The sequence below is a fragment of the Tetrao urogallus genome (assembly GCF_951394365.1).
Source record: "Tetrao urogallus genome assembly, chromosome: 2".
Classification (NCBI taxonomy): domain Eukaryota; kingdom Metazoa; phylum Chordata; class Aves; order Galliformes; family Phasianidae; genus Tetrao; species Tetrao urogallus.
The window spans coordinates 13,480,499-13,505,992 of record NC_136814.1 but is presented as its reverse complement, the minus strand read 5'-3'; the positions used below and the strand labels follow the sequence as shown (position 1 = coordinate 13,505,992).

The window sequence follows — 25,494 nt, the reverse complement described above, 5'->3', positions numbered from 1 at the left end:
CCCCCGCTGGTGGACACCATCATTCCTTGGAGATTTCTTCTTCCCTGCCCTGGCAGTGGTTGCTATCTTGCACTGTTCCTTCAGCCCAGAGGGCAGGTGAGATGCTGCATCCAAAGCTAAGGTCAATGTTATTACATGGAAAAGTTGGAAGGGTGCTGTGTTCCTCAAATGTGTTGCCAGCTCCCTCCTCCATGTGCATTATGTACCTTTTTATTTTTATTTTTATTTTTTTTCCTTTTTTTCTTTTATTTAATATCAAAAGAAAAACAACCCTTTTTTCTTGTTATGGGGAATTTGAAAAGAGACATCAGTTGTCATTGCCCATGTTCAGTTTTTATCTCTAAGTCTATATGACACACACAAACACAAACATACATATATAATGTCAGCCCAAATTTCATGTGGAATATGTGTTAGCAGTGCTGTCGTTGAGAATGTCTGTTTTGCTTACACCTGTTCTGTTGTCATGTAAAGCTGTTCTTTTATTCCAAAGTGACAGACTTTGTCATGTGGTGATACTGCTTTACACTAGGGCATAAGACATGCATCATCTGCTTTCTAAACAGTGTAACTAGATTTTAATAGAAATGTAGTTAATGCTAGAGATTATTGTAGACTCAAATACATTCTGAAATGAACGTGAATCCTAGTGCTTTTCTGTGTGTATGAGGAGGCTCAGAGAAAATACTTAGGTACATGACAGGCAGTCATGCTCCCCTTGGCTTCTTGGCCATATGGCCAGCATCTGCTGCTTTCTAATTTCTTAAATCAAAAGACTCATGAAGTACAGAGTGCACTCAGTTTCACTGTAAAAGAGGGGTACTTGTATATCGTGGCATGAGTATAGTGGGTGATGCTAATCTAATATTGCTTGGACTTTAGGCTCTACTCTGTAATATATAGCACATTCTCTTGAATAAGTCATCCTGTAAGTCAGCCAAGAGATTATTTTTCTTCATGTCACGTCACTGTCATATCAGGCTTAGCATCGTAATCAGGACATACATTGATAACCAGACATGGTGAGTCACATAAGCACAACAGGAACAACTCTTCTAGTTGGAGGAAATGAAGTTGTGAGATGCACAGTGCTAAAATGCCATGAGGGTGGGTGTGCCTTTCAGGATACCCTTCAACAGACTAGCACGAAGAGAAATATAACCTTCTTAATCCCCACTTGTACTCTCTAGTCAGTCTCAGATAGAGACTGTATCTTTTATGCCAATAAAGTATTAAAAGATCTACTAATCTGTGGCCTGTTGAGGAGAGAACTTACCTGCTTTATTTGGGTAAAAATGTTCTCCTTAAGCTGATGTTTAATCATACATAGCTGCTTTTAGATAACACGTTTGATTGCACTTCTGTCATGTTTTGTTGTTTTTATTTTAATTAAAATAAAGCTTCAATCATTCTGAGCCAAGTACGGTGTGTCAACTCTAAGGGGGAGGTGTGGATCAGGTGTGCTGGTGGTAATGTGCTAGGAGTGTCTAGTTATTACTCGTCCCGAGCAAGTAAAGCAAGACTTCTATGAGTAGCTCAGCTGAATTCAGAGACCAAAAGCATACTTTATTTTGTGCCCTCTATGATCTAAAATGAAAGTGACAAGAGGAAGATCTAAGATAGTAGATATAGTTTACCCAGGTCTTTTGGCTAATAAGCATCGATGAGTAGAATCAGGTAGAGAAGAACTGGGAAGACCTTTTCTACCATGAAATCAAGGGAGACTGGCACAGAGACTGCATGTCTTGGTTAATCTGTCTTCTCCTCACTGCTCTGCACACAGAGTCAGTGTCTGTGCTGTAGGGATGGCAGGGGTGTTCTGCTCTTCTTTTGATCAGACAAGGTAGGGGCTGACAGATGCAGATACCTGACAGCATCTCTGCACACTGTGCATATTTCATATTGTGAGTACTCACTTCTGCTGGCAACACACCATTTCAGCAGGTCTTTCAACCTGTCTGCCTTCTTCTGTCTGCTTCTCCCCTCTACACAACACATAGCTCAGCATGCATTCGTATCAGTTTATGCTTGCATTAATTCCATTCTTCATTGCCCTTTTGGGTATATCCCAAATCCCATCTTTCTCTCATAATTCTTTCTTAGTCAGTGTTACCTACTCTTCAATTGCCACGCTATCTGCCATTTCCCCTGTAGTATTTACCTGCTTGCTTATTCATGTCACTGGCCTCCAGTAATGTAAAATAAGTATGCAAAATATTTAGATAAGATAACTGTAAGATGTGTTATTGTACATTTTGGAATTACTCACTATTCAGTGTGAAAAAAAAATATTTTCTAGGAAAGGGTAATTTGAAAGTATGCTGTTTGCAGGGACTGGCATTATCTTTCAGCGATGATAGTCTGTTTCTGGCATACAAAGTGAATGAGCAAATTGCTTCAACATGAGGGGTGAGGAGAGTGATAATGTACTAGTCATTAAATGTCTTCATTTTATGGCTTTCCAGGTTATTCTCCCTGATCTTGCTGTCCTGAGAATAGCAGTGTATGATGACAATAACAAGTTGATCGGTCAGAGGATCCTGCCTCTAGATGGTCTACAAGCAGGTTACAGACACATTTCACTTCGAAATGAGGGCAACAAACCACTCTCTCTTCCGACGGTTTTCTGCAACATTGTGCTTAAAACATATGTGCCTGATGGTTTTGGAGGTGAGATAAGCCTGTACTTCAGCGTGCGGTTCATTATGAGTGCTGTGGAATTTACTGTATTGTAGAATTCACTTCCAGTACACCAGCTGGGAGTAGAGACACAATGTTGGAGGACTGCAAAGATTAAGTATCTTTAACACTGTGGCAACCCCATTTGTTCAGTTAAGAAACAAAATTTCCAACCAAGTACGTCAGGTAAATGGTTGTTAAATGTATCCTGTTAAACTCCAAAATGATATGGAGAATATGCTAATACTAGGGTTATCTCTGGTTTTCTTTTTGTTCAGAAAGATGTTCATTTTTTATTTTTTTTTCTGACGTATGTTTACAAGGGTAACATGTATTTTAGCTATATTGTTTGTCCAGTATGTATAAACAATTGCAGCAGAATCTAGATGCACATTTTTTCAATTTTTTACCCATGAGAATATTGATATATATTAAAAAACAAAAAACAAAAAAACAAAAAAAACACTGGTGATGAAAGAATTTAGCATCCAAAACTTTTCTGCATTTATCTCTCTCAGTTTTACATATTTTACTGTCTTGTAATTATTCTTAGGGAAGTTGTTTTTAATCTGAGCCATTCCCATGATCAGTTTGGCAGGCTCATTGCCACATCTGGATATGAGCAAACAGCTGAGAATAGTCACTACACCAATTTAGTCTGTGTAATGTGTAAGTTCACCCTGAGAATGAACTTCTGGGAAATGCCTTCTTCACAGCAGATGAAATTCACGTGTATATTAGACAATGCATAAATCATTTAAAGCTGCAAAATAAAAATTATGAAAATTATGTTAAATGTTAATGCTCTGACTCAGTGACAAGTTGAAGCTTACCTTATATGTGATTAGTGAGATGCTGATAAAAATGGAATTTTGCTCTTTGCAATTTCAAACCTGATGTCTACCTTAAGAATTCCTGCAGCTACTCTGAGTGGCATTTCCATAGTACAAACTAGAGGAAGATAATATTTGCTTAACACATTAGATAATGCATCTTCAAGACTGTTTGGTGGTATTTATTTAGACTTTTAAAAGTATCAATAACTTCATGGAAAAAAATCAGGCATTTACAGAACTATTTGTGTAGGTCATACATGAAATCCTGCTGTGATAAGTCAGCTGGAGCTCTGCTACAGGACTTGGAGCACTACCATGCCTTTATGCAGCATGTTTGAACAACAGTAATTAACTTCAGGGATTTAGTCTGCAGACAAATGTAAGCTTCTGCTTAAGCTAAGATTCTCAAGGCTGTAACTGAACTGTGAATCTAAGGGATTCATTTAAGCATAAGTTTTAATTCTTTTCAGAACTTCAGTTTTTGACAGTTAATGTCTCTGTTAGAAATATTTTCTAAACTAGGGGCGTGCTTCTGATTTGGAAATGGCATTTTTCTGCATGCTACCACACTTCTTCTGTGAGTAGGATTTAAACTTAGTGGAGTTTAATTTGTCCAAGTGTTGGAGCATACTGGTTGTATAGAGAGAAAAATTGTATTCCTTTTTTTTTTTTTTTTTAATGCATTATACAAATTCAAAAGTGAAAAACTTGTATTTCAAGGAGAATTTGAACACCAGCTAAGAATTTGCCAATTGTATACTGTTCAGTATTGGCTGATATACTATTTGGTCACCATTGCTTTTGATGGTTTATCTGGTAAAGGAGAGAATAGGAAAACATTAATACCCCTAAGTAACTTTATGCTTAAGTGAAATACTGCAGAATGAGAAAACTGTCTTGTTGAGGAAAACAGGCTCCATATTAATATGAATAAAAAGAAGTTCAGTTATTCTCTTTTCCCATCCCCAGATAGTTTTGATGTGTATTTTTCTCATCGATATAGAACAAGCCGATGAACAACTGGGAAATAACTTTTGACACTCAGGTGGAATCGTTAATATTCTCGTGACATGTTTTTAAGTACCTGTCATCTGCAGTACACCTCTCTTTGTTTTATGAGCTGTCATAAAGATCTTTATGATTGTTTTAGCAAACCTGTAGGAAGGCATAAGTTGATTCTGTAGCTGCATGCTTTTTTTTTTTTTTTAAATTTCTTTTAATTTAAAAATTTAAAAACTTGCACTGGATAATAACTAGAGTTATTAATCCATTACAGGCCTTAAAAGATTCTTAACTATTTTTTGTGGGATTTACTGATTTTTTGTGGTTTTTCTGCATCAGATACTCTGTTCCCAATAAAATAAAATGCTGGTGCAAATTAATGCAAATGAAGTAGCATTCTCCAAAGAGAAGCATCTGTAATAGAAATCTGTACATCAGTAAGCATAGTTACTTAAGGTAATTGTTAGAATCTTCTCTAATGCACTCTTCCTTTTATTTGATTATTATTTCTGTATTTAATTGGAATTCTTTTACAAAATGCTATTCCCTACCCCCACCTGCTTCACCAGGGAAAATGACAAACGTAAGCAAAGGACAAATGACAATGTGGAAAACAGTGATGAGTCACATCCCACTTGTAGAAATGCTGAGCCTTTGGTGATGTACTCCTGTGGTTAGTAATACAGTTTACAAAGGTCTCACTCTCCCAGAGATGTTAGTCATTTTTACCTTGAAGTTCATGGTAATCAGGTTCCATTTTCAACTGACGCATCGTGTTCACAGGTTGCCCTGAGTGTTCGTAGAAAAGTACGTGCCAAGGACGAAAAGGCATAGTTACTAAGTTAGGAAGGGGACTGGAGCACCTCTCCTGTGAAGAAAGGCTTAGGGAGCTGGGCTTGTTTAGCCTGGAGAGGACTCTAGTGAGACCATATTGTGGCCTTCCAGTACTTGAACGGATATCATAGGTAGGAAGGATACTGACTTCTTGTGCAGGCAGATAGTGATAGAACAAGAAGGAACAGTTTTAAACTAAAAGAGAGATTTAGTTTAGATGTTAGGAAGAAATTATTTATTCAGAAGGTGATGAGGCACTGGCACAGGCTATCCAGAGAAGCCCCATCCTTGGAGGCGTTCAAGGCCAGGTTGGATGGGACCCTGGGCAGCCTCATCTGGTGTGTGGCAGCCCTGCCCACAGCTGGGGGTTGGAACTTGGTGATCTTTAAGGCCCCTTCCAGCTCAAACCATTCTATGATTCAATCAGATCTGAAAATAAATGTCTGAAAATAAGTTGTAGCTGCATTTTGTGTATGTAAAGTACAGGTTCAGAAGATATGTTTGGGTTACAACCGTTATTGTTGGCGGCATATTTAGTACCTATGAAGGCAGTGCTATCTATTTAGTACAACTTCAAGGGGAATTGAAGCCCAGTCTGTGCTATTTTCCATTAGAAACACATCCAGTGTTTTCAGAGAAGACCACAGAATAGCTTAGATAGGAAAGGAGATTGCATAGTCCACCCCCAGTTTGATCAAGAAAGACAGGAAGCTTCCTTTGAAAGCTTTTAATGGGTTGGGTATTTTTTTGCAAATATAGTCAATGGGCCAGTTTCCCTGTCCCAGTCATTGTAAGCTAATTTGGAAAATGGCCAAAAGTATGACGTGGGACATAGACAAAACTCAAATGATGAAAATTGTAAGTGTCAGAACTGCTATTGCAGAAACATTTGTCTAGTGAGTCCATGTAGGATATAAGGATACAAAAATAGTGTACTTATAAGGAGCTAAAAATAGGGGTTTGCCACATTCAGTAAAGAAAAGGATTCCTTACAAGTGAATCACCGTGCATGGTCTCCTGGATTCTCACAAAAAAAGCTTGAGTTAATGAAATGACAATATTTTTTAGTGAATGATGAGTCAGACTGCAGCATTTTAACTTCCTTTCCTAAGTTACTGCTCTAACAAGCAAGGCTTATTAACTGACTCCAGTGATCCTTTCGTCCTTTTGTGTAATACTGAAGTTAAGTTTCAGAGACATCATTACAACAGATTGTTGCTATGGTCTCTGCCAATGTGTTAATATTGTAAATAGTGAATCAGTTTAATTTATAAAATTGTTTCTTGCTGTGGAGGTCTTCCATTGCCATTTGTGAAATTTTTGGTTTTGAGATTAGCCGTGGAAAGAGATTATTCCGCATGAAGGTAAATGTTCCCATGTCTTTGTCTTCCTTCAGAACAGTGCTTACATATCCATCGCTGTATCTAGAAAACACATTATGTAATTTATGCAGTTTAGCTTACTCAGTGCAATTTTTAATTTTACTTCTACAGATTTCTTTTATGCTCCAGTGGGGCACAGTACTGCCTGCACAGTAGGGGGTGGAGGTGGAGGAGGAAGGAATAACATATTCACCCTCATTCCTGATCCTAATTCTGATTTCATGTCAGTACCATTGTTTCTAATTTTATTGGAAACAGCTAAGGTTGAGTTCAGGTAATTGGTATGCTGACAGCCAAAATGATCAAGCACTATACTCTGTAGACGCATCCACCCAGCATGAGAGACAGTGCATGGTAGTGTTGGATTTTATTGTAAAAGAGTGGTTAGAGTATTATTGTTTATGTTTTGCTGAAAAGGAAAAGGATCTGCTCGTAGGGAAGGTGTTTGATTTATTCCCTTAGGCAGAGTAAGCTTCTGCAACATAAACTTGTCTAGTAGTGCCACGTATGCAGTTTGGATTAAGAACTACAAATAGAATTCATACATTTTCATGACAACATGTGAGGAGTTCATGGTAATGGTATAGTTATGGGTGACACTGGGTGTACAGCACCCAGGGGCTCATCTCTGCTTGTGTATTCAGGAGGATTCTGTGTGCCCATAGGGAATGAGAGAAGGAGTATGAGCTGGAGTATGGGATGCCAGAGACCAAGGTTGGAAGAAATGGTGCCAGCACCCACTACAACCCACATTCTGCTTAAAATCCTGGAGAAACCAACCTTGGTTCCTCACTGTCCTCTGGGAAGCTGAGGGTAGAAGAAGATTACTGAATAGGAGGAAATAGGGAGATCCTTGCTGTTTCATTGGAGCCTTTCTTTTATACTAACTCCCCTGGTAGCCTGGATAGGCAGTCAGCACCACTTCAAATAACCAAGAGACAAAGTTGTTAGTGCTGTGTCACTCAGCAGATTCCATGCTGGTCTCAAATTCTAGTGTCACCAACAGGGAGTAACACAGAGTATCCATGCTATGATGGATTTAGAATGTGATTTCCTGAATAAACTGCCTGAATTAATGCCACACCCTTGACACTTTTAAAACTGATTCATGTTCCTAATATGCTCAGATGCTATTTTGATGTGCACTTTCTGTCCTGACAAATTTACTGTATGAACCTGAGCAATTTTTGCAAGTCAAAGCTCATTCAGTAGTAGCGAAGGTCTTGTGAAAGGTAAAACTAAATGCTTCTGAAAATGATAAAAAGATGAGATTTTTTTTCTTTTTCTTACAGATATTGTGGATGCTTTGTCAGATCCAAAGAAATTTTTGTCTATTACAGAAAAAAGAGCAGACCAAATGAGAGCTATGGGTATTGAAACTGTAAGTGGAACTTAATGACTAACAGCTCATTTGTATTCATATTATGATGCAAAACACATTGCTTAGAAGTAGAAACTTTGGGAAGTGAGAAGAGTGATATTTTAGTAGGTTTTTAAAATGTTACAAATACTTTACTGGGAATTGTCTTATTTGAAAGTTCAGTTCAATTTTCCAAAGTATGTATTAAAGTAAGCAAGTTCAGAAATTTCCTGTACACCAAATGTTGTACTACAGGTAAAATAGCAATTTATTTATTACAATGTGAATGTTTCTTCCAGAGTGATATAGCTGATGTACCAAATGACACTTCAAAAAATGATAGAAAAGGGAAAGCTAATAACGCCAAAGCAAACGTGACTCCTCAGAGTAGCTCTGAGCTTCGACCAAGTACCACAGCAGGCTTTGGGTCTGGGACCGATGCTAAGAAAGGTAAACAAAAATCCTGAGCCAATCCTTCAGTTCTGGTGCAGTTCAGAAAGCTACAGAGAAGTACTTGTTACTCATTTTTAGTTTTGCAGTTCTGTTTACCTTTTGAAAATAACTTCTTCAGTCACTGAAAGCAGTCAGTGTATACAATATATACAATTTTGCAAGAAAATTGTATATATTACCAAAAAGGCTCTGTAAATCCAATACGGATTTATTTTTCTAAGTGACCCCTTTGTGTAGCTCCATGCCAGATACCAATAGAACCTACATGACTCTGGGAGAAATTTACCAGATATCTACTGAAGCCACACCGATAGGAATGACTGTTTTCTGGCAATGCTCCGCAGGAGTTGTTCTACTTTAGTTTTTCTCTCTACAAATCCCTTGGCAGAGTTGCAGATTTAAGTAATTAAAGTATTTATAATTCATTGGATTCTGTAGAGATTTCCCAACAATTAGAGATATTTTCTGTGTATGGTTTTACTCTGATTATGGAAATGGCATGTTTATTGTCAAAAATATCCATATTAAAAGTGCTCATTTAGAAGTGAATAAGTATTTTTTTCTCATTATTCATTGTTCACTTTACAAAATCACCCCGTAGAGCCAAGTGGGATTATTTGTTTTTCACAGATCATCACAGGTAATGAAGATTAAGTGAGAAAATAAATTTGTACAGCTGAATGAAACACAATAAATGTTTCTGTTAATTGCCCACAAGATTTAGTCTGGTTCACTCTCTTTCATCCATCTTGGCCCAAGGGGATCAATGGAAATGGAAAAGAGCACTGTTCTTGTTCTTAAACATTAACAGACAACTGAATACAAATGTGTGAAAGGGTCAATCTTTTGAGAAATAAGATGCCATCTATCGTGAGTCACTTCTGGCAATAGAACAGGTCATCCCTGGCACCTTAATGTTTTCCAAGTTCTTCCCTGCTGTAAACCCCAGATTTTTTTTATGCAGCAAGATATTTTCATATTTCATGTATCATCATCAAGATACACACGTTAGTTCTATTGAGCATTAATTCAGTATGAAATTTGCAGGAGGTGGCAGTTGATTCATGGTTGCTATGGAATCAGACTTGTTGAACGAAGTAAATAACTTTACGCTTTAAAGTGAAAGCCTAAGGAAGGTTGTTTAGAAAAAGGCACACCTGTTGGTGTCCTGTTTGTTCCTCAGTTGAATTCACCTTAGAAGACAAAAAGTCCTTTACAAGGAGGGAGGAATCTTAAGAGTCCATGAACACTATTAACAGCAGTTAACAAAACGTACTGAGTTAACAGTTAACAAAATACATTGAGGTGTACTTAGGAGCAGTCTAAGGTTGTTTGGGGTTGGTTTTTTTTATGTGAAAATATCAAAAAAAGACCCTACAAATTATAACTCTTATGGCATTCTATTGGCATTTTTGTTCACGTTTACATGTAGGATATGCTAAGTAGTTTACACATATAAATATATATGTAATATATCACAAAGCATTTATTAAAAGTGTAAAGATGAAATGACATTGTTTTTTGTTTGCATTGCAGTTCAGGTGATCAGAATAAATTTTCATTCCTCTGAACAGTACTTTTATTTTTACATGATAGAATTGATAATGGCATTACATTTTAATTTCCAATTCTTTTTTTTTCTTTTGAGTTTCTCATCCATTTTAGTTCTTCTTTAGTATTAAACTGTACTATTGTTTCTTTTCCCAGACCTGATATTAATCTAAATGCAAAGTTTACTTCTACTAACATAGAGGATGCAAGTAAAACTTCAATTCCATAATTTTTGTGTTTTAAATGAAGGAGAATAAGTATATATAGCTCTTCATGTTGTCATGCACAACCTCACCCGAGAAAGATTCCCCCTGAAACCAGAGGTGCTGGAGCAATCTCCAGCTATGTAAAAAATTATGAAATTTGCAAAGTTGGACTTTAATGTACATAAATTGCTTGTTGTGTTTTCAGAAAATAAACTTTTCCAATTTTTATATTGCTGTGTTTTGACACTTCATTTGCAGAACTGTAAGATTAAAATACCTTCATCAATTCCTTTTTTTCACAAGGCAATTGATTGAGCGGTGTATTTGGAAAGGAAATTAGCAGTATTTTTGCTACGTCTTAATGAATTAATTTTTCAATAACCTGACTTTTTAATGGTACAAAACAGTGATTAATTGTTAACTAACGTGTAGATTTCTATGTTAAAACTCTTAAGTATGAAATACAGTTCTATGCATGAAGTTTTAGATAAACTGTATCACTACCTTCCTAGGTATAGACCTAATTCCTCAAGTGAAGATAGAAGATTTAAAGCAAATGAAGGTAAGCATGGACATAGGCTTTTCAAGATGTGTTCCTAATTATCTGTTTTAAGTAGCCATTATTTTATCTGTTTACAGTCAATGTGACCAAAAACAAATTGATCCAATTTCTTTTTTTTTGTAGGCTTACATAAAACATTTAAAGAAACAGCAGAAAGAGCTGAATGCCTTAAAGAAGAAGCATGCAAAGGTAAAATCACTAAGAGCACTTGGAACAGCACACTAATTGAAAAAGAGCTGCAACTTTCACTAGTATGGACGATTCCTAATTGAAATGAATGAAAACTAAGGAACTAAGACCATCAAGAAGGGCGTTTCTGCTTTAATTGTACTGCAATTTATGCTCAAGTAAACTAGTTTTCCCTTTAGCAGCTCTTTTTTATGTCTTCCTGATTTTGGCATGCTTTGTTTGACTCATGTGGGATCCAGAGCTCACCTTTTGTGGATGATGATTTTATCTAGCTCCCTTTTGGATGACATATTGACACATAGTTTGAAAAAAATGGAGTAATGATGTGACAGGGTGCTGCATCAAAGGCAGACTCTGGAGAAACTGCAAAATTAACAAACAAAACTGGAAAGTGTAACTAAAAAAATGAAGTGCACTATTCCTGTTCACATATGTTTGTATTACCACTTTATAGTTAGCTGCTTGAAGGGTACTGTTGACAGTGGTATCTCAAATGTGGCAGTATCACAAGTATATTTTACATTATAAAGTTATGATCCATTTTCTCCTGCTTTTTATCACTAGCAAATCTTTTCTTATGTTACAAACAGTGAAATAACAGGTGAAGATAGTATTTTAGTGATGCATGCACATCTTTTCTGGCGTTTGCAGCAGTAACTCCCTTGTTCACTTTGATTGCAGATTTCATACAGATCTGATCTACTGTAATAATATCTTGGCATTTTTAGTATCACTGTGTTTCTTTTCATGGCTGTCATTTGGACATGGGGTACTATGTATAATGAAGTATGAAGAAATTACATTCAATAATCAACACTTTCTTGTGGCTTGTAATATTAAAAATAGTATAAGAAAATTGAATAACTATTCAACTTTCCGACTCCATGCTGACTCTGTGCAGAGGGGAAATGAGTGATTCCCTCACTTTAATGTTGTGTACAAAGTCCATGCTCAGGAAAAAGTCTCTGCCATCCTTGTCTAAAGTAGCACTTCTATCCTGTATGGATGGGTTGCTGTGAGCATCTTGCGAAAATGTTTCGTTCCTATCTGAATCATTGCATAATGGGTAGTTTCCAGGCCTTCTTGGGATTGTTCTTTTAGGAGGCTTCTCACAGCTGGATACTATCAAAAATTTGATCAATTTGCTCAGGTTCGCACTTGCTTTTTCTAATCCGGGCGGAAAATTGCCAGCAACAGTAAGATGCTGTGCTCTCAGAAGGGCTTTCAGCATTTGCTCAAGAACAGTTATTTTTGTTCTGAGCTATTCTGTGTCCTGTTGTTTTCAAGTATGAACTGAGTGAGTGAAAGTCTGCCCTAACAAGAAAATGCTTGTCTAGAACATGCCTTGCTAAAGGCCTTATGTAAGTGCAACTTCTTAAATTTAAAGAGCATCTGATCAGAAGAGTGTGGCCATAGTAGTACATAGATGAGCTTAAGAAAGTGCCTACTGTACTCATCGGTATTTTTAATGCATTTTATAAGCTAGAAAGGAGGCTGGGCACTGTGCAGTTGATAATCCATGATCATTTGCGGAAAGCCCTTGTATTAAACACATTGAACTTAGAAGTTCCAGGAATAGGTTGGCTCTTATGTTGCTGTAGACACTCCTGAGATCTGGATGAATAAGTAAACACAAAGGAATTGTTCATGTCATTTAAGGAAAAAAAAAATCCAACTCTTTTCTGTCTAAAGTTGGCTTTGTGGAAAGTGCATTTTGTAAATGAATGCATGCAAGTGTGGAAGAGAGAGGGTGGAGGAGGAAATGACTGTTTTAAGCAATGAAGGAGCTAAACGGGTAGCCCAGAGCAGAGTTAGTTGAGGAAACAGCAGGAGTAAGTGTCCTTTTTATTAACAACATACACTTAGTGTAAAGAAGTATTAGCATGCCTGCTGAAATGCTGTCAGAATTTGGTTGCTTTGTAAGAAAATACATACTGTATTATCAGCCTTCATTAAATAAATGTGTAGGACAGTTACAAACACCACATTTTCAGATTAATCTTTAGAATTTCTTTTGCACCACCCACAGTACAGCTTCAGTGTCCCTGGTGCAGGAAGGATGTGCAACCTTCCAGAGCAAAAGGCCCAGTGGAAAATTGGTTTTATTTGGGTTCTGCTCTGCAGCTTAGGCATTTACAGGGCTTTTGAAGACTGGTGCCATCTGCCAGGTCTGTGTTGTGATTCAGAGGTTATTTCAACTTCTTGCTGTGGTTTAAACACTTCTCTTTAAAAGGTATTAAACCTCTCCTGCATATCACAAGTCTTACCTGTTTTGTACTCTACATTCTTTAGAAATGCCTCAGTACCAATATACTTCAAATGTTAAGTGTGAATGATCCCTGCATTATGTAATTATAAATATTCTTTTAAAAAAGGAGTAATAAAACAAGCATAAAGTGATGTCACTTTGTGATGTAAATAAAGTGATGTACACACTGTGTGTGTATGGATACAGGTACAGCAGTTGCAAGGAGATATATCACACAGGAAAAACAAAGTAATGGCAGTATGTTGAGGAATAAGAGAATTTTATCATGCTTCTGGAATCAAAATGGCTGAAACACTGACCAGCAGCAAAATAAGAAGGAGGATAGCATTAAACAAATACACAGCCAGAGAGTACTATATTCTGAAAATCCAGGCACCATTTTATTTTTGTATAGGATCCTTGGAGAGCTGGATTTAGAGTCTTTACTGTTCCTTTTTCCACTTCCATATGGGAAAAATATGACCTCTTATCATGCTTGTCATTATTCAAGAGGCATTTGGGTAATGTCCTTAATATGCTTTAACTTTTGGTTAGCCCTGTAGTGGTCAGGCAGCTGGATAAACTGTAGGTCCCTATCCTATTTTATTCTACTCTACTCAATGCTACTGTATCCAAGTAGAATGGAGATCATTACCATACAAACATTCTGTGACTGATAAAGTTCAGTCTGCTCATTCTGTAATATCAGATGAGTGGCTTGCCAAAAACTGCAGAATTTTGAATTTCACAATAGTGAAGAGTTAAGATTTCATTCAGGATTGAGATTCATGTAAAAGGTACATATGCAGAGTTATTTAAAAACAAAATAAGGCTTTTAAAGAAATCCATACAGGTTGTAACGAGCTAAGCAAGTAGAGATTAAAGACAGAGCAAACTATAGTGAATGCTGAAGGGGAACAACATTTCACAAGTCCTGTAATTCTGTGAAATTCATTCTTCTTCCTTCAGGCTCTCTGTTCTTACCCAGGCTACAAACTTAAGTAGAGGATTGGGTTCAAAAACTTATTCATTTGCAACAGCTCTGTTACAAAACAAATCCACTTCTTCTGAAATAGAGAAACTGTAGTGGTACACTTGATTCTGAAACTGAACTCTTATACTTCAATACTCATTTCGTTTGGCATTTGAAAAAAGAGTGACAAATGTCTGTAATGATTACCATTAAAAAAAAAAAAAAAATCCATGCTAGGTCTAACTTCTAGTTAAGTCTTAGTTCTGGTAATCTGGACATTCGGTCATTTTAAAATAATGCAGCCAGCAAATTCTGCGTTCTGCAAAATTTTTTAGAATCTTAGTAGGCAGCTTTTGAAACACAATGTTTCCAGCCTACAGTCCTCCAATTTCCTCCATATGAATGTTGGGTTTTGTTTTTTATTTATCAAGATAGATACTGAGTATAGTAAAAGAGTGGCATCATAGGAAGATGGAATAAAGACCAAGAATACATAATCTGACTCTGATAAGAGTCAATCACTGATTTCATCATTTAACAGCCTGCTTCTGTGGACTCCTACTGGATGTTAATCTGTTGCAGGGATGTTAGAGTTTTTGTGCCTCTTGTGTTAAACAGAGGAGGAAGCAAAATAAGGAAGGATTACTCAGTATATTCTCTATCCGTCAAAGGTGCAACAGATCACCGTGGTAAACAGCTCTGTCAGCTTCAGAGGTGATATTCACAGATGTCCACTCAGAGAATTTAATATGGCCATAGGCACTATCCAGATCTGCACAGTTATCACCCAAAATATGAATCCTATAATCAGTCTCCTGTGAATTTATATTGACATTGAATGTGTGTACTGTTTGAAAAGAAATCTTTTCAAGAAAATGACCATGAAAAATAGTCTTTATTTCACAATGCAAGAGAAAGTATAAGGACTCTAGGGTTCTAGATTAATAAAGTTCTGCAAAAGAGGTTGTGGATTTGGAAATGATAGTTTTTGTTTATTTCATCATTGTGGTATTCTGTAATGAAAGTCTTCCATACTTCAGTTTTCAGTTGTGTAAAGGAGTATTTATATTACATTAGAGAGATTCATGTAGGAATAATTGTTTGTATCCTAAGATCTTCTTGTCTTCAACAGACTGACTTATGATATTCTTTCCCTTTTTTAAATGGAACTGCATCTAATTCTTTATTTTTTCCATAGATAGTCAGGCTGTAATTTGCGTCCTTCTGTATCAGTTAGCTGACCACTCAGCTGAACTGTGCCTTCAGTTTTCAATATAATCATTAAATGCAACTTCTGAATATACCTGTGGAAAAGACGTATAAATTCAAACCACAGATTCAGTAGTCTTGAGGAAATCAGGAAAGTTATAGCTGAGGAGAGTTTTATCTGCAAACATATTCTGAATCAGTCTAGAACATTTTTCCACCTGGAACTTTGTGCCTAAAAATAAAAAATGCTGAAAGTGTTTTAAGATGTTAGAAACCACTTGCATTTTCTGGAGCCTTGACAGAAGTTTTGGATGCAGCAGCTAGCTGTAATGAATTTTCCCTTGAGTAAAGACAGAAAATCAAAGTCATATCAGCTCAATCACTTTAAACAGTGTTCCAGGTTTGAGGTAATGTAATTCAAGAGACCTTTTGTTGTTGACTCCCAGTATTTTGTGCCTTCTGTGCAGTGGGTGGCAGTAGTCCATCTTCCTCTTCCAGCTGTGTTTATATTCATGTCCAAATTCATGTTCTGCAGACTGGATGGGGAGGAGGAGGAAAGTGGGGGGTGAGGATAAGGTCCTCAATAGATTTTTTACATTTAAGATGGAGTTGTCTTGGAGCAGTAACAGTAGAGGTGAGTCTCTTCAAAAGTTCACAGTGGCTTTGTGATGAAGAGATGAGACTTTAATCATGGTGAAATGGTTAAGTATTCTAGTTCTAAGTGATAGGACCACCAGGATTATGTAGCCATGCCTTATGAGTATGCAGATGGCTCATACTTTGCAATATTTTCAGATAGTCTTTCAGAGCAGGAATTATATTGTTCTTTTTGAGTGAAGGAAAGTGTGTGGTTAAGCAGTGAGATGCTCTTTGTGCCTTTACCTGTGGCTGCGTTATGCTGTCAAGTTGTCAAGTTTATGTCATTCTTTTTGTCCATATTTTTCTTACATGATTAGTCAGTAGTAGATATTCCCTGGCAATGCTGGCACTTTTTAATGGTAATGGAGTCTATTTATTTCCCTTTAAATCTTCTGTAGAACAGAGAATTCAATTCTCCACTCTAACTACAAAATTTGTGAGTTGTATGTGTTCCCTGGGGGAGCACATATGTTGTGAGTGCCAGGCTTTTAAAGTATGGCAACATTTGTATTAATATTTTGGTAAAATTCAATGCAAGTCTTTCACTAGGATTTTTAAATGAGGAAACAGTGATAAGACAAATGCAGGTGTACAGAAAATAGGATCAAAGAACAACAGAATAATAAGGGTAGCATAACTAAATAATGAGCTGTAAAACAAAATAAAGTCCTGGTAAAAGGCCATATTAGTTAATGCAGTGGTTTTTGTCTTGTTCAGGTAAAATGTGGAGCAATTGAACAATAATAAAATAATGTAAATTAACAAACAATTTTTCCTCTTATAATGTAAATGAAATATTTAGTGCTCTCAGCTTTAGTTAAATATTTGCATTGTAAGCAACTGTTCTGATGAAGAAGAATACAAAATCAAGTTTAATAATGAAGTCTACACGTAAGTGCTAATGGTGTTGTTTCTGGTACAGTCTTTGTAATGGAAAGGAAATGCTTTTGCACTACACCCAAGTGATTGCTTTGATGATTCCTCTTTTTATTATATAAAAAGTTTTTTACTCCATTCCATGGATTAACTTCTTACAGTTCACTTCTTCAGTGTAAATCACGTAACTGTAGTGACACTGGGTTATCACTGGGGTGAAATACTCCATGAGTAGCTCTTTACTTCCAGTTTGTCAAGGTGTGCTATATTGCTTGGGTGGAGAAAAAAAAAAGAGAAAAAAAAGGCAGTGGTTGTTTGCAGTGGGCTGCATGTGTAGTTGAGCATCACATTGCACTGCTTTCTATTGCTTGGACAGGGAGATGCTCTGCAACAGTACAGAATTTCTTAATGATGAGATTGCTGTTGTTGTTAGGGGAGTTGTAGACCAGATTTTCAGAACTTTCAATTAAAGATTTAATTTTTAGCTATTGTTTTTTGGATTTATAACTTTATTCTGTTTTATAATGGCCAACAGGCTAGTGCTTTATTCAGTGCAAGATACATAGGGGAAGGGGATTGGGATGAGATTTATTCCCCTTAATCCCCTTAATCTTCCCCTTAAATGGCGTTATATGAGCTTGTAAATATGATTTTTCTAATGTTGTATTTAAATGGGCATTTATTCAAAAGATAAAGTTAAATGAATAGTAATAGCTGGCATTTTTTTCTATCATTCTTATGTTTTAAAGTAACCATATATTATATTTTTAAGGTACAGTATAGATTTTCATTTTTCTGAAAAGGAGAACTGCTGTATCACTTATGGTGGAATATCTGGAAATTAAATACCAGATGGCTAAACCGGATTAAACTCCATTGTCAAAGTTATCTGTTCATACACTGATAATTTTACACTGTAAGAAAACTAAACATTAAAAATCCAGCAATCTAATTGTGAGGTCCTACTGTTTTCCAGGAACACAGCGCTATGCAGAAGTTGCACTGCACACAAATTGACAAAATAGTGGCACAATATGATAAAGAAAAGGTGTCATACGAGAAAATGTTAGAGAAGGCAATCAAGAAGAAGGGGTAAGATATTATTTTAATGTTTTTAATAGACTAAAAATAGTTTTTATGCTTCTGTGGTCTGGAAGAAAACATTTGTAAAAAAGGTCATTCAAATGAATGAACTGCAGCTTGAACCAGCATCCTACATCTCAACTGAGTTTGAGCTGCTTGAAGGCTTTAGCCATGGGCCATAAATGTTGTACTCAGTTTGCCTTTCTCTAGTTTTCTTCTGTCAGTGTGTGAAATATAAAAGCAAAAGAGTTGCCAGAAATGTTAATTTCCTTGTCCTGGTCTGGTCTCACTACCTTTTTCCAGGAATGTGTCTGTTGTATTCAGTAATAGGCGAACGGTTGGACTGGATGATCTTTTAGGTCTTTTCCAACCTTGGTGATTCTATGATTCTATGATTCTAAGAGATGACTAATGCCCTCAACAGGTCTACTGATCAGGAAAAGGCAATGATTTGATCTGAGGAAAAAAATAGCTTCTAATCCTGAGCATTTTAAAATAGTAGAGTTCTGCCATGCTGTCAAATTGAAATTTCTTTTTAACAACAACAGAAAAAAAAACAACAACAAAAAGCAACACCTTTAGATATTCAGCTGGGATAAATTGCTATTAATCCTTTGACTTGGGTATAGCTGCTTTGGTTTGCAATATCTGAAGTCGTGGCCTTTATCCATGTGAATCTCTTAATCTCAGAAAAGTTCACAGAACATGCTGATGACTTCAGTAAAATGTCCTTCTTGTAGACCCATTTGGGATAATATGACAGGACTTATTGCTATCTCGCTGCTAGTATTTAATCTGGCAGCAGAGTCTCCTCTATGTTTCACCCCATGGCTATAATTTCTTTGAGATAGCAGTTTGTTTTATAATACCAGGACTTTAAGCAGCAATTGGTTTACTTAATTCTGTATAAAGTTATGCTAACAGTTAGTCCAAAATGAACACTGTTACCATCAGACTACAGCAGCTGGTAACCACTTGCTAACTGGATGCTGAATGTAAATGCATCTTTAGCATTGGTTTCTTACACAAATACTTTTTAGGTTTTTTTTTAATTATTTGGAATGACTGGGTTTTTTAAAATACTTGGTTGTCTATTCGGTACACTTAGAACAGAAATAGAAGTGTCTGAAGTGAGAAAGGTAAGGAAAATTCTCTTCACTAAATAATGAAAAGATTATGTAAACTCTTTAAAAAGATCATGCATATTTTTTCCAAGAAAGGAGAATTGATAGCACCCAAGTACATATCCATCTTTATATCTAAATTGGAAAGATATGGATTTGAAGGCTCAAATATTAGGTGGATAAAACTCTTTTATATACCTATCAAAATTTTTTTTTTCAGGAAGTATCTGGCAATTTGAATATGAATGCTTCAAAAATATATTTTAAATGCTCATTTACAAAATTTATTACTTGAAAATGTCCCAAAATGATAGCCAAGGAAATGGAATATGTCCTCACTGAACCCAGTATGTACTCACTGAACCCAGGATCTCTCATTCATTAGATTGTTTCAGCTAAGAAAAACTGCTCAGATCTCACCTCTTATAAGAAGATGTGTTGAGGGAGTTGGTCTTGTTTAGTTTGGGAAACAGAGGGCTCTGGGGAGATCTCATTGCAGCCTTCCAGTACTTGAGGGGAGGTTATAATCAGGAGGGGAACTGACTTTTTACATGGTCTGATAGTGACAGGACGAGGAGAAATGGCTTTAAACTAAAAAAGAGATTTAAGTTAGATGTTAGGAATAATTTTTTTATTCAGAGGGCTCTGGCACAGGCTGTCCAGAGAAGTTGTAGATTCAAAGACGGGTTGGATGAGGATCCTGGGCAGCCTGATTTAGCAGTTGGCAACCCTGCACATGGCAGGGGGTTGGAAGTAGATAATCTTTAAGGTCCCATCCAAACTAAGCCATTCTATAATTCTATAAAATATTCATAATCTAAGTAGATCTTTCCAGTAAAAGACTAATTCTCCAAAGAAAGATTGACTATAGGACAAATTAATTTAATTTGGCTTCAATTCAATTTCCACCAAGTAAAGAAGGTTTTTGGCTGTAAGAACTGTGCACCAAATTTGTAAATAAAGCCAGTGCATTTTACTACAGTAATTATGAAATTAGCCCTGGACACTGTACTGCAATTATCTTCAGGGGAGAAAAGTTTCCCAGTGCTCTGCTATTTCAGAATAGTGTTCAGAAAAGAGATGATCAGTGTTCCTGTTGGCCTGAGCAGAGGCCAGTGTCTCATCTTGTTGAGGCAAAACAACAGATGAAGGTATATAACAAAGTTAAAGGTGGTAATGACAGTCTCTGGTCAATGAATAGTGAAAAGCTATATGTAACAGTGCTTTCCAGAATAAGCCCAAACTGGGGCAAATGTAAATGTAAAGTAAATGATAATCTGATTCCCAGTTCCAAATAATTTCACAGTTTACTTTCTGTGTTTTAATTCTTATAACACTTCCGTCATGGACTCCAGAGCCTTTATGATAATTTTGAATTATTGACAAAACTTGTTATTTGTTTGTTATGGATTTGTTGTTGTTTTTTGGAGGAGATGGGGACTCCTTTAATTTGTTTGTTTGTTTGATTGATTGATTGTTGTAAGTAACTAATCAGAAGCAAATGCAATACACAGCTATATACTGTTCTTTACCATGACTTGAATATTTTCCTGGATTTGACAGCTGCCAATCATCTGATGGCACTTTAGTTTTGTAATTACTGGTATCTTATTACCAACCAAATTAAAATTGCTTGTCAGATTTCCTATTAAAACGCTTCTTAGTTGTACATCAGTGTTTTAAGTGCTTCCTTCTGGATTACTGTGTATGCAGCCCTGAAACCCCCTTCAGCAAGGTACTTTGGCAGAACCATCTCTTCAGCCCAGAAGGGCAGTGTATTTCAGGACAAGCTGAGATCTAAGCAGTGGTTTTTGGCTGAAAAAATCTAATGAATGAGAGATCCTGGGTTCAGTGAGAACAGGATATATTCCATTTCCTTGTCTATCATTTTGGGACATTTTCAAGCAATGAACTTTATAAATGAGCATTTAAAATATATTTTTGAAGCATTCATATTCAAATTGCCAGATACTTCCTGAAAAAAAAAAAGAAATTGATAGGTATATAAAATAGTTTGTCTTCTGACTTTGTTGAGCAATTTTTTGCAGTCTGCTTCTGCCACATGGTGTGACAAATGTTGACTGCATAATGTTCAGCAAAGTAAAATTTTTAATCACATGCTAATTCACCAACAGATGGATGGGATTTTGCTCCCTGTGCTATTTGTGTTGTACACTTAAAATGCTCAAAAATCTTGAAGAAGCTTATGGAGACATGCATGCTTGTGTCCCCACTCTGAAATGGAGTTTGAGAGGCATGTGAAGATCTTTCTGATTTATCAAAACTGTCCAGTAATTCAAGTGTATGCATGTGTATGAGCATGGACATGTGACTGTGAGTTGGGCTGTTGCTGAATGTTTGTTTCTAGCTGTGACTTAATGGTTTTATTATGTACTTGGTCACTGCAGTTGTGGACAATTCTAGCTGTGTCCAGATTGTCTGGAAGGTTTCCTTCAGATGTAACGAAAACATTGCATTTGCAGGGAAGGCTTAATTGATGGTTTTGATGACTAGGACTCTGAAAAGTCTGGTGTTTGGTATTTGAAACAATTAGTCTTTTTCATAGGATATGCATAGCCAGACTCCGATTATGGCTGCACATGTGCATAAGCAAAGATGCTTTCTTTGAAGCTGTTTTTTATTCAGGCAGAGGTAACTATGATCAGAACCTATCTCTATTGCTTTTATTTACTTCTGAAGAGTCAAATGAGTCAAGTCTTTACCAAAAATTTCCTACCATGACCCGAAAATGAGTGGTGACACTTGGCACATCACACTACTGTTTTCACAGAGAACTTTGCCAGTACTGTTTGATAATTAAATTCTGCCTTCTTCCGTAAGTTCAGCTGCACTTTGATATTAAAGTAGGTTAAAGTATTATAAACTTTTTAAGAGTTTCATTAAGAGTTTAAGATTATAAAAATGAATATAGCTGCACCCACTGTAACGTTACATAGTTTTACGTCAGCAGATGATCCAGATGATAGAACTTTTACAGTGCTGTCAAAATAGACTCCTCTAAATTTATTGTATTATTCCAAACTGAAAAACTGAGACTTCCAATGTGTGAATTTGTATTCTCTTCTGGAAACCCTTCTCTACATAAAGGGTAGCAAAAAGATAGGTAATGTTGGACCTTCTCAGATGGAGCTTGCAAAAATTCATTGACTTAAGTGAGATAGTAACTGAAATTGCTGTTGTTTTTTTACTATGTGTCCATCCTACCCAATGCACAGCCCACAAAATTAGGTTTATTGAGAGGTAGAAGTCATCCGTCTACACATAAATCAAGGGAGCATCAGCATGGGTCCTCTGCTGCCATTTTACCAGCCAGCTTCTTGAAATCATGGTGTTCCTGCTTGAAACAAACTTTGCAACTTGTATTCAACTCTGCTAACTTTACCCAAGCATAAAGACCATGCTGTATTACCTATTGCAAGGGTGAGGGCTGTCTTAAGATTTATTGTTTTCAAGTCACATAAGGTATTTAATGTCTTGGATTCATCTACATGGACCAATGTAATTTGCAAGGGTAATGAGGCCAATTCTTTGCAACCCTTTCAATTCTGTTTTCCCACAGCAGCTTACTTAGACTGTCAGCAGTCATTCAAATTAAGCATGCCCAAACTACTATGTGAGACAGTTATTCAAGCAACTTTTTTTTTCTTTTCCTCAAAACAGTAACAAAAATGACTTTTAAATCAGAGGATAAATCATGGCGATGTAATGAAGATGCTTGTAAATTTTCAGACAGGATCTGGATTCCCTTAGCAAGATATTTTAGGTCTTAAAATGAAACAAAGTACTATAAATGAAGATGTTTGTCATATCCTCAGCAACAGAATATTGCAGGGGCAATCTAGAATTAATTGTGCGGTGTTTGAATTGGATGATCATTAATCCAACAATGTTTTGTAAGTTGTGAATAAATTACCAGAAGAAATAATTTCATTCCAATATGCTGTAGCACTTCAACATTGATTAACATTTTAATTAGTAGGAGCTGTCTGGATGGGAAGATGTTTAACTTGTGGCACACATTTGCGATTTTGCTTTTTTTAGAGGAAGTAATTGTGTCGAATTGAAGAAAGAAACTGAAATTAAAATTCAGGCACTAACGTCAGATCACAAATCTAAGGTAAGCAAACAGCCAATTTTAACACATGCAATGTCTGAAATAGAGATTTTGAGACTCAAGTGGTGTTTTACTTTCTTGGAAGCATATGAATGATTTTTAGCAATAATGACATGTCAAAAAGAATGGGAGTAATCAATTGTCTAAAAGTGCTTCTTTGAAAAAATATCTAAAAAGCAGCATCAATTTCCTGCTCTTTTAACACTTATTGAAGAAAGCACCATATGCGTGCCTTATAAAGCAAAACTGGTCATTTATGTCAGTTCTAACTAAACAAAGAGAAATTTGGATGCTAGATACATTCCCATACTATATACATAAAGAAGTTTCTTTTTCATTTTCCATCCATATCACCATGGGTGACACTTACTAGTGTTTCTCCTGCCTCCGAAGAAAGCAAAAGTCTGAAGTTGTTCTTGAGCCAAGTGCCTTCTTATTTGTACTCTTTTTTTTTTCTCCAGGAAATATTTCTGTTGTTCTCTTCAAGGTGCTAGAGAATAAAATTGCTCAGAGACCAAGTCCCAGTTCATTTAAAAGAACTTTTTTCAAGTTGTGATTCATGGTTCATGTTGAGTTGCGCAGAGCAACCTCTATGCTAATACTATGCTCATTGGCTTCATACTTTCCTTAAAAGTTTTATCTACCACTTTTTGACATGCTTTCAAGTTTCTGAAAGATATTCCAAATTGAGGGTAGCAGGAACACTGTAAGACACATCCATGTACAAAGTGGCTGAAGGGAGAAGATTCCAGGAGAGTGAACACAGTGTGTAAGTAGGAGTGCTAATGTAAAAGCTGAAATCTGTGGAACAAATCAGGTGAGTATAGGAAATACAAACAAAACAGCCACAACTTTTGAGATTTAGAAAATTAGGGAATTAAGGTTGTTTTCAGCTTTTCTTCTCCTGATCTTATTATTTGATGCTCTTACTTCATGTAGAGAACACCCTGTTTTTTTTCAAATAAGAGTTGTTTATTTTTGGTGCTTTTTCAGCCATAGACTTAGGATAACCCCCTGAAAAAAAATCCAGAGTACCTTTCGCATCTTCCTATTTCCTTCTCCAATTAAAAGTCCAGAAGTGTTTTCTTAAAAAAGAAAAAAGGAAAAAAACTTGTGGACAAAAAATATTTCACTCATTTCCTAGTGAAGAAACTCTCTGAGGAGCACTAGGTCCCTATCACCTAGACATAAGTTCCAAAACTCATTTGGAGTTATACTGTGTAGAAAATTCTTTGCTGTGATCTTCACTTCCCACTTGTGTCTGGAGTTAAGGAGTCTGATACATATACAAAGGACATCCAAGTGTTCATTAATCTTCCAAATCCTATAAGTATTACTCATATTTTGCCTTTCCACAGATATATGTAGTTTCTGAGTTCTTTTTTTTTTTTTTTTTCTTTTTTTCTTTTTTTAATCCGGCTTTCAAACCATTTTGTTTAAATGTAATCTGTACCTGTAAAAAAGGTTGACTTTTGTCCACTCCCATGTCAGGTTTTAGGATGACATATTCAGAGGAGACTTAAAAGTAAGCTCCTTTGAAATGACAAGCCTCTATGTGTTGGGTAACTTCTGAAGAATACCTCTTCAATTCTACATCTGTGGTTTTCTCTAGGTTAGTGGTTTTCAATATCTTGCTTGCTGTGGTTCCATCACAATTTTCTGTATCAATTTTAGTATTCTCACAGACTCCTTTTGTTTCAGTTACTGTGTGTAGGCCCTTGAATTATTCCCAGAGATCATTCAGAGGTTTGGAAGCAACAAGTTGGAAAACAGTGATCAAGAACATAGGGAAATTAACTTTTATCCTAGATGAATGTAGGTGCAATTAAATTAGATGAAATTCTAAAATGCTGGATGCAGTGCACTGATATCATGGGACTTTGATTAATTAACAGTTGTTTGGCAGTTCTCAGTATTTGCTTCACTAATTTGGAATCAAATGGTACTGTAGTTCAGTTTTAATTACAGCTCATGTCCTCCAGTGCAACTCTGTCACGGTATACATGTACAGTTTTAGCACCAGAGACCTTTTCATCTACAAAAGTCTTCTTGTCATAAGAAAATATGCAGCTCAAGTTTGGCCTAAGATTAAACCTGAATTTCCCAATGTACTACACACACATCTACTGAAGCAGACGCAAATTACTCCCATG

The 25,494-nt window shown here is 36.2% G+C and overlaps 1 protein-coding gene across 5 annotated transcripts in view; it reads left to right on the top strand.

Annotated features, from left to right (window-relative positions):
• The window catches only part of PLCB4 (phospholipase C beta 4), a gene marked incomplete at both ends in the record, with an annotated part of 86,867 nt that overhangs the window by 46,875 nt on the left and 14,498 nt on the right, over positions 1 to 25,494 (top strand). For all 5 annotated transcript variants that reach the window (XM_079549913.1, XM_079549912.1, XM_079549911.1 and 2 more), the window contains 7 exons: positions 2,466 to 2,670; positions 8,026 to 8,114; positions 8,393 to 8,543; positions 10,816 to 10,865; positions 10,989 to 11,054; positions 17,976 to 18,091; positions 23,269 to 23,344. In XM_079549913.1, coding sequence (XP_079406039.1) covers positions 2,466 to 2,670; positions 8,026 to 8,114; positions 8,393 to 8,543; positions 10,816 to 10,865; positions 10,989 to 11,054; positions 17,976 to 18,091; positions 23,269 to 23,344 — 753 coding nt within the window. The remainder of the gene's footprint in view (positions 1 to 2,465; positions 2,671 to 8,025; positions 8,115 to 8,392; positions 8,544 to 10,815; positions 10,866 to 10,988; positions 11,055 to 17,975; positions 18,092 to 23,268; positions 23,345 to 25,494) is intronic.